Consider the following 12,250-nt stretch of genomic DNA (forward strand, 5'->3'; position numbering starts at 1 on the left):
TCTTATGACCTGCTCTATTAAAGAGAACCTGTAGGCTTCAAGCCCTGCCTTAATCGTTCTCTTCTAGCCTCCAAGGAAACCACATTGGGGACTCCGGGGCCAGGATGATCTCAGAGGCCATCAAGACAAATGCTCCTACGTGCACTGTTGAAATGTGAGCAAAAGGAGTTCCTGGTGGATGGAACAGGAGGATGGGCAGAGACTCAGCTGGAAGCTTTTGAACAGAAAGGCCGGCTTCTGGGGACCTGCTGGGAGCTGGGAACGCTGCTCACTCAGCACGAGAGTGGGGCTCTGCACGGAGAAAGGAGAGGTGCTGCCAGAGGAGGTCGTGAGCTCCCTTCCTGGTGCAGGAGTGGTTCAGGCAGGGGGCGACGGGTACTCTGCTATGGCACAGAGGAGGGAGGGGGCCACCACCAAGGGACTAGGGGACAAAGGCCTGAAGCTCAGCAGTGTAGGAGGCTGGTTCCAGCTTATTTACACCCTGAGTACTTCATATGCCCCCTACCTTTAAAAATGTTTATTACTGCCCCGTTCCACTCACCTGGTTAAAAATCATCCCATGCTCTGAGATAAGCTGCCATCTCAAGCTCGTGAGGAGCATCCATGTGGCAGGGGCGACAGAGGAGACCCTTATTTTTTCAAGAAGAAAGTTTTAGGGTATCATCCTTACAGACATGAAAAAACTATAGGAAAATTGTGAAGATAAATGAGTTTTAATTCTAGCATTCTGGAAACAGAGACAATAGAGTTCTCCAAGGAATCTGCCTTTTTGTTTGTTTGTTTTTGAGATGGAGTCTTGCTCTTGTCACCCAGGCTGAAGTGCAGTGGTGCAATTCGGCTCCCTGCAACCTCTGCCTCCCAGGTTCATGCGATTCTCCTGCCTCAGCATCCCCAGTAGCTGGGATTACAGGCACCTGCCACCATGCCCAGCTAATTTCTGTATTTTTAATAGAGACGGGGTTTCACCATGTTGGCCAGGCTGGTCTCGAACTCCTGACTTCAGGTGATCAGCCTGGGCCTCCCAAAGTGCTGGGATTACAGGCGTGAGTCACCGCACCTGGCCCCATTTTTTATTTCTTACAAAATCAAAGACGTGGGTGATACCTGGCACATGTTATCTGGAGTCTGGCACACTGGTTATCAATAGCACATTCAATGTATTCAGTGATGTCATTCTTTTTTTTTGAGACAGAATCTGTCACCCAGGCTAGAGTACAGTGGCGTGATCTTGGCTCACTGCAGTCTCTACCTCTTGGGTTCCAGTGATTCTCCTGCCTCAGCCTCCCAAGTAGTTGGGTCTACAGGCACATACCACCACACCCAGCTAATTTTTATATTTTTAGTAGAGATGGGGTTTCACCATGTTGATCAGGCTGGTCTCAAACTCCTGACCTCAAGTGATCTGCCCGCCTCAGCCTCCCAAAGTGCTGGGATTACAGGTGTGAGCCACTACACTTCCTTATTAGGCTTCCAAAGCCACTGCTGTGGCCACAGCTTCCATGGAGACAGGCAAGCTGAGCCTCTATGTGGCACCAATTCCTGCAGCTGTTTGTGTTGGAGGGAAAAAAATCCAAATGGACATCACAGCTCTCATCAACTAAATAACCACAGAAAATATTTATTAAGACTATAAAGCAATGATCACTTCTGAATTTGAAAGGAATCGCTATTTGAAATGTTTCTTCAAAAGTGAGCATCTGGACAGGATGCTGACATGGATGCTAAGGCCATGGCTGAAGGCCTACTTGGGAAGATGATATCCTTGCAGTCTCAAAACAGCACCCCACAAAGGTGATATCCTAATTTACAAAGGGAAAAAGGTACCTTTAATCTGAAATCTGGCAAATGCAGCCTCAACAGAAGTGACAGAATTGAACATCGCCAATAATGGGACACGTGGACATCACGTGCCCCCAGTCTGATGCAGCACGGAGTCGTCTGATGTATTCTTGTCAAAAACTGTTTGCCTGATTCTAATCATTGAAGGAACAATTAGAAAAAAATCCAAATTGACAAATATTCTGCAGAATAAATGGCCTGAACTCATAAAAAACATCAATGTCACGAAAAATGCAAAACGTTGCAGATAGTGTGAAATGGAAGATTACAGAGATATAACTTAATGCAAGATCTTTGACTGGATCCTAGACTGGAGGAAAAAGTCTGTTACAAAGAACATTTGGATCACTTGTAGTAGCTGGGAAATAAAACAAAACAAAACATTATTTGTAAAAGGGGGGAAATCTGAACATGGGTCTTGCAGTATTTATGACGGTTTTTGCTGGGCATAGACTTCTAGATTGACAGCTGTTTTAGTACTTTTAAGGTGATGCTCTGTCTGCCGGTTTGCATTGTTTCTGTCTGAGTTAAGAGCTTAGCAGAACAGAGTTGCAGTAGCCAAACGCTGGAGAAAGCTGGGCCCTACAGAAACCTAACACTGAAGAAACCTCAGGAGCCAAAGTGGTGGAGAAAACAAACAGTCCTCCCTCTCTCCCTTTTCAAATAATGTTCATATATCTTCAAGCTGTCTGAAATGGTTAAAGAGTTCAGTCTCTCATCAGGGACACACCAGAGCCAGCTAGCCCACACAGACCCCATCAGAGCAAAACAGACAAGACAATTTAATTCATATCCACACAGAAAGGACTTCTAGGTAGGAGGTATACCCTTTAGCTCCCTTCCAATTAAAGGAGTCCTCAATTCTAGCACCTGAGAGTCCCCTGGGTCTAACAGCTGTGATATTTATGTAGTGTGTTGCTTACCTAAATGAATACAATTTCCTTCCAGACATGTGACACTGATATTAAAGTGCTAATGAGAGGGATCTGTTTCTTCTTGTCCAAGCTAAAAGAGAAACAGTCGTTCAGATTTCCCATCAGAAGTCCGAGGACTTTGTTCTTGATAACTACTACCAATAAAAATTGAGTATTTGAAAAATTCCTTTGTATTTTCCATCAATACACATTTTTTAAAGCATTTGAGGAAGTCTTCTAATTATATAGTAAAAAATTATCAGCAATGGCCTGCTAGTTTTTTATTGACCTAATCACAACCATCCTCCTTAGGTCCTGAGGTCTGCTCTACTGCTTGGCCAAAACCAAATGGTGCCAGGTCATAAAGCACTTGCACATGTGACTCCTGGATCCATTCTACAATGGGTCACCACTTTAGTAATGACCCACTACAATGGGTCGTACTTTAGTAAAAACGATAGAGTATAAACAGCTTGTTGTTGACAGAAACTTCCTTGCTCAAGCAAGGCAGTGCTATACATGGTGAGACTTTGCACAAAGTCAGTTAACTAACAGATGATCTAGAAGCAGGTGACACAATGAAATACCCTTTGGAGCTGTTGCCTATGTCTGTGGATGGGCTCTTTGTAGCTAGGTTAGGCTTCTGTGTTAAAGTGCGTTAGAAGAAAGCATCACATAAGGAAAACAGAACTCTATTTGTATGTTTTTTCAAAACAGAAGTCAAGTCACATTCAGGCAAACCAAATCCGTAACATCCAAAAGGTGCAGTGAGTCTTCTGCGTCTTGGAACCACGGCGTCTGAGGTGGCTGGCATGGCTCCAACACGCTGGCTTCCCTGTCAGCGGATCATTTACAATATGGTGCAATTCAAATTACTGGTGAATTCACTGAATGCTGGCCTTTTTTTTTTTTTTTTTTAAAGGGGTAATCTTATACATAAAATTTATGAAAAGAAAGAGAAAAAAGCAAAAATGACAGAAATAATTGTCGAAAGTTCCTAAAATTTATGTGTATCTTTTCATACTTGTGAACTCCTGAGTAAGTATTTATATCTGACAGGTACAAATAAAATAATTATGCTTTTAAGTAAAACCTATTTAATAATATGAAATACGGTGTTAAATACATTTATTAAAAGTAACTTCAGAAGTCTTCTGACTTTTTAATTGTAAAAATAAGTGAAAACTGTTTTGTGCTTTTCTTTTTAATTTACTGTATGCTTTTTTTTTTTTTTTTTTTTGAGATGGAGTCTCACTCTGTTGCCCAGGCTGGAGTGCAACGGTGTGATCTTGGCTCACTGCAACCTCCACCTCCTAGGTTCAAGTGATTCTCCTGCCTCAGCCTCCCCAGTAGCTGGGGTTACAGGCATGTGCTACCACGCCTGGCTGATTTTTGTATTTTTAGTAGAGATGGGGTTTCGCCACGTTGGTCAGGCTGGTCTCAAACCCCTAACCTCAGGTGATTCACTCGTCTTGGCCTCTCAAAGTGCTAGGATTACAGGCGCTGGCCTACTGTATGCTTTTTACAAGCAGTGTGCCTTTATTTTTTTTTTTTGAGACGGAGTCTTGCTCAGTTGCCCAGGCTGGAGTGCAGTGGCATGATCTCGGCTCACTGCAAGCTCCGCCTCCCGGGTTCACACCATTCGCCTGCCTCAGCCTCCCAAGTAGCTGGGACTACAGGCGCCCACCGCCAAGCCCAGCTAACTTTTTGTATTTTTAGTAGAGACGGGGTTTTACCATGTTAGCCAGGACGGTCTCCATCTCCTGACCTCACGATCCGCCTGCCTCGGCCTCCCAAAGTGCTGGGATTACAGGCGTGAGCCACCGTGCCCGGCCTTCTTTTTCTTTTTTTTTAAGATAGGGTCTCACTCTGTCACCCAGGCTGGAGTGCAGTGGCACAATCACAGCTCACTGCAGCCTCGACCTCCTGGTCTCAAGTGATTCTCCTGCCTCAGCCTCCTGAATAGCTGGGACCACAGGCATGCCCCTCCACATCTGGCTAATTTTTAAATTTTTTGTAGAGATGGAGTCTCACTTAGTTGTCCAGGCTAGTCTAAAACTCCTGGGCTCAAGTGATCCTCCCAGCTTGGCCTCCTGAGTAGCTGGGCCCACAGGCGCTTGCCACCATGTCCAGCTAAGTACTTTTCATATTAAAAAAAAAAGAAGAAGAAAAAAGAAAAAACCCAACTCCACTTCTAATTTCACAACAGAAAAAATCTTCTAGTGCTACTACTCTACCTAATTCAATCCTGTGTTGTTGTTTTTTTAAGTCAGAAACATGAATCTGTACCAACACCTTTTTCTTAATAGGCTCCTTCCCCTACAGAAACACTTAGGTAGCGAGCTGCAGGAAACCTGTTTGTCCCTGTGTTGTGCACTATATCTTTCCACACTTTAGACAAAACAAAGCTCCTTTAGAGAAACTCTGGCTGGAGGGAAGGAGACTGTCCCGGCTGTCATTGCCACGGGAGTCTGGAGTCTCCAAGAGGGCAGCTCAGGTCACCAGAGTTTCCAAATTTAGTACCAGCCGTGGAAACATGAAGGGGGCTGTAATCCAAGGTGAACTTGACTCCCAGAGGAATGTCAGCTTTGGAGAGAAAATGGAGGATTCCTCATCTGGAGCCTGTCTCTATCGCCTGATTTTCAAGGAAACCCAGTTTTCATTTAACTTTAGCTAAGCTTTTTTCAGAAAATTGTAGTAATTAAAATACATTTAATGTCTGGTATTGTGAACATGCAGAAGAAAGAAAGACGACAAAATGAAGTAAGGGCTAGAATTAAAAGCCGAAGCACAGGAAATGTTCTCAACTGTGCAAGTGATTAACAGCCAGATGTCCCCCTACGATTCCGAACATGAGTCCCCAGTGCCAAGTTCTAGCCTCAACTCTGCTGGACTCTCGGAGAAAATGTATAGTAAAAAAGCAGCCAAGACTTGTGTGGCGTCAGCTCTTATTTCTCCTTGAGATTTTGTCCCGTGGATGTGAATCACTAAGAACACATGCATTCCTCAAGTTTTAGGAGATAAATAAGGTGAAAAAAAAATCTTAGGGATTTGTTTCAATTCTTATTTAAGCTTCATGGAATGCAAACATAGGAGGCTGAAGCAGAAATAAGTATTGCTTCAGTAATCATGAGTCCAGCCAGCTTAGTGAACAAAACAGGTGTTACCTTCCTAACCTTCTAAGTTCCCATTTACCTACAAGTCTGAGGGTTTTAATCTGCCAGGGTCCCTTGGCAAGAGGGTCAGAAGTCATTGTCACTCTCATCCAGGGGTTCAGGTTTCCGGACCCTTCGACTGGGCTTGGTTGGTGAGAGAGAAATGCTCTCATCTTCCAAATCATCATCCTCCTCATCATCATCATCTTCCATGTCAATTTCACTCTCCTCCGAGTCCTCCTATAGGAAAAAAATGGCAGATGCAACAGGGGGTTCCACCTCATTCCTGACATCTTGTCCTAAGATTCTCTGCCTCCCTTTCTATAGCACCATCCCTGTGTGAAGGAAGAGGCCGGCAGAGTGGCAGGCAGGCTGTGGGAGGGCATATGGATGGGACCGAGGCGATGTACTGCTGGCTGGAATTTATCATCCAACCAGAATCCTCCAAACTCCAGGTGCATCTGAGTGTGGTGCTGCAGGGCCTGGCTTTCCCACAGTGTCTCAGAAGCACTCTGGATCTGCATTGAGGGCCAATGGACCCAGAGACTCTCCCTACCAATGGCAAGAAGGACAGGGGCTTGGAGACAGGGAAGGGAGGCCTATTTTGGCTTTTTGCAGATTGTGGATAAAAAGCAACACAGGCATGGGTATAAGGAGTGAAGTGAATCCCAGCTACTCAGAAGGCTGAGGCAAGAGAACTGCTTGAACCTGGGAGACGGAGGTGCAGTGAGCCGAGATTGTACCACTGCACTCCAGAGCAAGACTCTGTCTCAAAAAAAAAAAAAAGAAAGGGAGCAAAGTGAAAGACACACCTTCTCCCTCCTCATCAGATCCAGGGCAACAACTCAGCCCAGCTTTAAAACGGCAAGTCCTGCGTCCCATGTAAACCAGGATGGCTGGTCGTTCTATCTAGATCATTCCCATCGGTGCACACAAATGCTGTAATTTCCTTCTTGGAAAAAAACCCAAACGTAATCCCATTTTCCTCTCCAGCTGCTCTGCCCTGTCTCTCTCCCCTCACACAGAGCTCCTGAGCGAGTCGTTGAACTCACTGTCTGCACCTCTGCCCCTCACGAATGCTTCAGTTCCCCCGGACTCTCACCCACTGACCCCAGCACTGCTCCTATCACGACGGAAACATGCAATGGATTAGGATTGATTCTCAGGCCTCATTCTGCTTGGGCTGTGGAATCACCCCTTCATCCTTAAAACCCATCTTCTCCATCCCCCAGGGCCCCTTCTCTAGTCCAGGTCCCCCTCCCTCACTGCTGACGCCCCCCAGCCTCCCCTGCCTGCCCCTTCCTCCCTGACCTCTGCAGGGCAGGTGCACGCAGGACCTTGGGTCACCTCTCTTCTGGTTCTACTTGCTCGCCCTAGGCAGTCACATCTATCCTTGTGGCTTAGGTATCAACCAAATAAGAGTGGCTCCCAAAATTCAATATCTAGCCCAGACCTGGCTCTTGAACTCCAGACTTAAATTCCACCTGACTACTCAACCCTAGCATGTGGCTGTCACACTCAGAATGTCCAAAACCAAACTTTCGATCTGCCCTCCAAGCCCCTTTGTCAAGTCGGCCCCATCTCAGAAAATGAAACTCTGCTTTCTGCTGATTAGACCCCGCCCAGGCACCCTCATTTCTCTCTTTCTCTAACAGCCTGTGTCCAATCAATTCACAAAACCTGATGGTTCTTAGAGACAGACCCAGGACCTGACCACTTCTCAACACCTCTGCTGCCACACCTTCGGCCAAGCATCATCACCTCTGACCTCCACGGGTGCAGGCGCCTCCTAACCGACTTCTCTCAAATGGGTGTCAGCTCTTGACCCTTCCGGGCTCACGATTCTCCAGGGTCTCCCCATCACACTCAGAGAACAGAGTCTTCATCTCACCCTGCAAGGCTTTGCATGGCCCCTGCTGCCTCTCACGCTCACCCACAGTCACACCAGCTGCCTCTGCTCCTCAACGTGAGGAGCACATTCCACATGCCCAGGTGCCGCCAACCCACGGACTCGCTCCCTCCACTCAGGCCCTGCTCAAACACCACCACGTCAGAGCCCTTTGCTGAGCTCGTGGAAGATGCCACCCCCTCCTTGTTCCCTGTCACTCCCTGTCCCCTGAAGCTGTTACTCCTTCCGTTAACACCATGAGCCTTGGATCCGCCGCTCCATCATTATTGCTGGGGGCTTGTCTCTGCCCCCTGCTGCGTTCCCCGTAATCCATGACAGCACTGGCATGTGGCAGGCACTCAACAGACACGTGTTGGATGCCTGAACACGTAAAGCACGGAACCCTGTGCCTGGAGGGCTGCATGGACACAGCCTCCTTGAAATAAACAAGTGAGCACCAGGCATAAAGCTCAGCTGCGACTAATGCATTCGCTCTGAGAGAAGGCACACCTTTGAGAAGAGACAGGCGGTGCTGCTCCAGCATCCCCATGCCACACTCCCTCTGCTTCTCTCTTGGATGGGCAAGACAGAGAGAAGCTATTTACCAACCACGCCCGAGCTTGTTAAGAAAATTATATTCTAGTTGCTCTCTCTGCTTCTGTACAGACCGTGCCCTATGAATTCAAGGCCTGATCTCTGTGCCTCCTGCCGGCAAGCCTGAGCGGCCTCTCCCCACTGTGAATTCCGCAGCAGCACAGGCTGCGGATGCGTGAATCTGTGTGCAAGAACGCAAGGCCCTGTTTCTGTCTCTGTGCAGCCACTAGCGCCATGCCACAGACACAGGTGTATCCACCAATGGAGGCAGCCTGGGGTCAGTCTCTGTCTAGTCGCCCTTCGCTGTGTGGGCTGAGCAGCACTGCCAGGGATGCAACAAAGAACGCAGACTTGAGTAATGCCCAGCAGAGCCCTGATGACCGGATCCCACCAAGGTCGCCTAGACTCCCCTTTTGGTTAAGTGCTCCAGGGAGTTATCCACTCGGTAAAGCTCAAGGCAGCCTGATGTCTCAGCCTCACGCCTAGCACCCCAGAGGCCTGGTCTGGGGACAGTGCTGCTTCACCATTCCTTCCCCAGCACAGAGCAGGGAGGAGGGCTGGTCCTGAGCCCAGCCCTTGGCGTCCTCCTTCATTTCTAGGTTACGGCCCAGGGCCTGAGGACTGCCAGCCTGAGCTTTCCCCATCTCCAGGCTCGGTGCTTGCGCCTCCTCTTTAGCATAAGGGCCTTCAGTGATCCCGCTGTCACCATGGGATCCCTTTTGAGTGGCTTTTTGCCCAGGAGAGAGGAAGCAGCACTCCTAGGGAGAGGCCCCTGGCTGGCCCTGGAAGGGCTGACAGACACCCACAAACACATGAGGCAGAACAGAAAACCAACCTGCTTCTTGGAGTTGGAAGTCTTGCATTTACCTAAGAGAGCTGGTGCTGCTTCCATCTTTGGAAAGCGAGAATGGAAAGAACAGTGAGAAGGCGAAAAAAGCAGAGCAAGCACATTCACTTGAAAAGAAATGAACCATCCACGAGCAAGGAAGAGTCCAGAGCCTCATGAGGCCAAACCTTGCCATGCATCGAGGCATAGCTGGACTGACCACAGACGGCTCCCTGGCTGCTGGCAGCAACTCAGCCACTCCCATCTATGGGACAGCCAAGCCCAGAGCACACAGAACCGCTGAGGGGAGCAGGGGACTTACATTGTCATCGGAGTCTCCACCTTGCATCGTGCCCACAATGCGTTTGCCGGGTCTTCCTGAGAATAACAAAAGCATGAAGAAGTCATAAAGATCTTGGAAAATAAAGCAGGAAATAGCATTCAAGATTTGTTTTCTGACCAGGCATGTTGGCTCATGCGTATAATCCCAGTACTTTGGGAGGCTGAGACAGGAGGCCAGGAGTTTGAGGCCAGCCTGGGCAACATGATGAAACCTCATCTCTACAAAAATTTTTTTAAAAAATTAGTCAGGTATGGTGGTTCACACCTGTAGTCTCAGCTACTTGGGAGGCTGAGGCAGGAGATTCGCTTGAAACAATGAGGCAGAGGTTGCAGTGAGCTGAGACTGTGCCTCTGCACTCTAGTCTGAACAACAGAATGAGACTCTGTCTCAAAAAAAAAAAAAAAGTAACAGTGCTCCAAACATTAACAGGTGGTAGATAAGAAATGTTTTTAAAGGCAAATATAGGAGAATTTTGTAGTATTAAATCAAAAATTTGCAGAACCTTTGACCTAAGAATTTGACTTTCAATGATGCAACCTAAAGATAGGCAGACATGGCCGGGCATGGTGGCTCAAGCCTATAATCCCAGCACTTTGGAAGGCCGAGATGGGTGGATCACCTCAGACCAGCCTGGCCAACATGGTGAAAACCCATCTCTACTAAAAATACAAAAACTAGCTGGGTGTGGTGGTGCAGGCCTGTAATCCCAGCTACTCAGGATTATAGGAGAATCCCTCTCTCCGGGAGGCGGAGGTTGCAGTGAGCCAAGATCATCACATTGCACTCCAGCCTGGGGACCAAGAGCGAGACTTTGTCTCAAAAAAAAAAAAAAAAAAGTAGGGGGCAGATCTATTACTGACAAAAGAAGAGTTCCAATTGTATTTAATTTTTAAAAACAAAAGCAAGTTGCAGAACCATACATACCGTCTGGTTGCACTCAGGTTAAATTTTTCAGGTGATCTTTGTGTGTGTATGTGTGTGCGTGTGAGTGTGCATGTGTGTGCATATGTATATGTACAGAAAGGTAATCTGTAAAGACACACCCACCCTGGCCACTAGCCATGAGCCCTCCCAGGTGGGAGTGGGACATGAGGAAGACCCTAGGGCAGCATTCACATTCGCTCTACAAATGTTGTTGCCTGAGTCTTTTTATGTTTTAACTTAGTTTTAAGAGCCCCTCTATGTCGCCAGGCCACTGTGCAGTGGCTATTGCCAGACACAATCATCACACACTGCAGCTCCGAGCTCCTGGGCTCAAACGATCCCCCGGCCTCAGCCTCCTGAGTAGCTGGGAATAAGGCATGCGTGACTGCGCTGAGCTTTGTTACTTGAATCTTTTGTGATGAGTAAAGGAATTAGAAAAACATTTTTTTTAAGGCAGAGATGCTCATTTAAGTCCCTTTCTGCATTAATTCTCAGGCTATTAGGTATATCATTGCACTGACAGTGGCAGAGGCAATGTGTTCTTGTGGCTCTGTGAGAAATACCAAGCCATAAATATGAACCATCCAGTCTTGGGATCACAGACAAGTAAGAATATTAGGAGCAAACATGACCACTGAACAGTTCAAGAGCCATAAACAACAGGACAGGATAAACCTGAGCAAGAGCTGCTTCCAGGGGCCATTCACAGTGCGCCTGTGGGCCTCAACACTAAGCAGCCTGCCCCAGTCCTGGCCAGGTGTTCTGTGAAACGGGGCACAGGGAGGAAGGCCAGCGAAAGATGCGGGGGTACCTTGCATGAGCACCTCCATGGCTGTCCGCGGCTTGGGCAGCCGCCTTTCTTCCAACTCACTGTCGGATTCGTCATCCTCCTGGATGTCTATGTCCGAGTCATCGTTACCTGGCAGGAACACAAGCAGGCAAAACAAAGGAGTGGCTTCATCATCACAACTAAACAGCTCTGCCCAGTAAGGTTTGCGTGCATTAGCCTTTCTTTGGATGCATTAGATTTTATAAGACTCTCTGGATTTGCCTGTAGATGCATAGTGAAGAATTAATGTGGACAATGATGTGCTGTTTTTTTAAAAAAAATAATTTTCCAAAGCAAGGAAAAAGTGGGTCGGATATATTAGTTAGAAACACTATTACAGTCATCAGAACAGCGACGCAAACGCCTCCAATTCCATCCTTCTAAAACTTGCATGGCTCCCTGGGTGCAGAGAAATCAGGTGCCAAGCAGTGAAGTTTTTACATATTCTCTGCAAAGACTTTTGGAAGATAGTTTTTAAATTAATTGTGTTGAAGCCCTTGAAGAAAATCTGAAAATTTAAAAACTGAATAGCCAGCTGTCAAGTGCTTGGTTAGTTCAGGGAAAAACCCATTCTCTGACTAATGTTAGGCTGCGTTACCAGAACTCAAGTTCCTAGATCGTGACAAAGATGAGGAAGTGGAGGCTGCTAATAAGGTAACACAGCAAGACTGGAGGCAGGGAGGCCAGGCTAGGAATGGCACGAATGGGGCTGCCCTGAGGAGAACGATGATCTTAGTGACTGGCAGTGAAAACTGGTGATGTGATGTTCTCCCCTGGGGAAAATCCCATCACAAAGACAGATTTTTTCCAAAGTAATTTTTTTTTTTTTTTTTTTTTTTTTGAGACGGAGTCTGGCTCTGTCGCCCAGGCTGGAGTGCAGTGGCCGGATCTCAGCTCACTGCAAGCTCCGCCTCCCGGGTTTATGCCATTCTCCTGCC

The 12,250-nt window shown here is 47.3% G+C and overlaps 2 protein-coding genes across 9 annotated transcripts in view; one reads left to right on the forward strand and one right to left on the reverse strand.

The window, feature by feature from the left end:
- NLRC3 (NLR family CARD domain containing 3) overlaps positions 1-3,896 on the forward strand; it is a 40,835-nt gene extending 36,939 nt beyond the window's left edge. For 4 of the 5 annotated variants that reach the window (XM_031657944.1, XM_031657945.1, XM_031657946.1 and 1 more), the window contains one exon: positions 68-3,896. In XM_031657944.1, the coding sequence (XP_031513804.1) occupies positions 68-158 (91 nt within the window). In that variant the 3' untranslated portion in view covers positions 159-3,896. The remainder of the gene's footprint in view (positions 1-67) is intronic. The other variant, XM_031657942.1, reaches the window with a different exon arrangement.
- A 1,552-nt stretch (positions 3,897-5,448) lies between these two features.
- CLUAP1 (clusterin associated protein 1) overlaps positions 5,449-12,250 on the reverse strand; it is a 38,905-nt gene continuing 32,103 nt past the window's right edge. For 3 of the 4 annotated variants that reach the window (XM_009195854.3, XM_003916446.4, XM_017953132.3), the window contains 4 exons: positions 11,295-11,402; positions 9,539-9,594; positions 9,226-9,282; positions 5,449-6,148 (listed from right to left, as the gene is read on the reverse strand). In XM_009195854.3, the coding sequence (XP_009194118.1) occupies positions 5,996-6,148; positions 9,226-9,282; positions 9,539-9,594; positions 11,295-11,402 (374 nt within the window). In that variant the 3' untranslated portion in view covers positions 5,449-5,995. The remainder of the gene's footprint in view (positions 6,149-9,225; positions 9,283-9,538; positions 9,595-11,294; positions 11,403-12,250) is intronic. The other variant, XM_003916445.3, reaches the window with a different exon arrangement.

The sequence above is a fragment of the Papio anubis genome, chromosome 18 (assembly GCF_008728515.1).
Source record: "Papio anubis isolate 15944 chromosome 18, Panubis1.0, whole genome shotgun sequence".
In the NCBI taxonomy this organism is placed as follows: domain Eukaryota; kingdom Metazoa; phylum Chordata; class Mammalia; order Primates; family Cercopithecidae; genus Papio; species Papio anubis.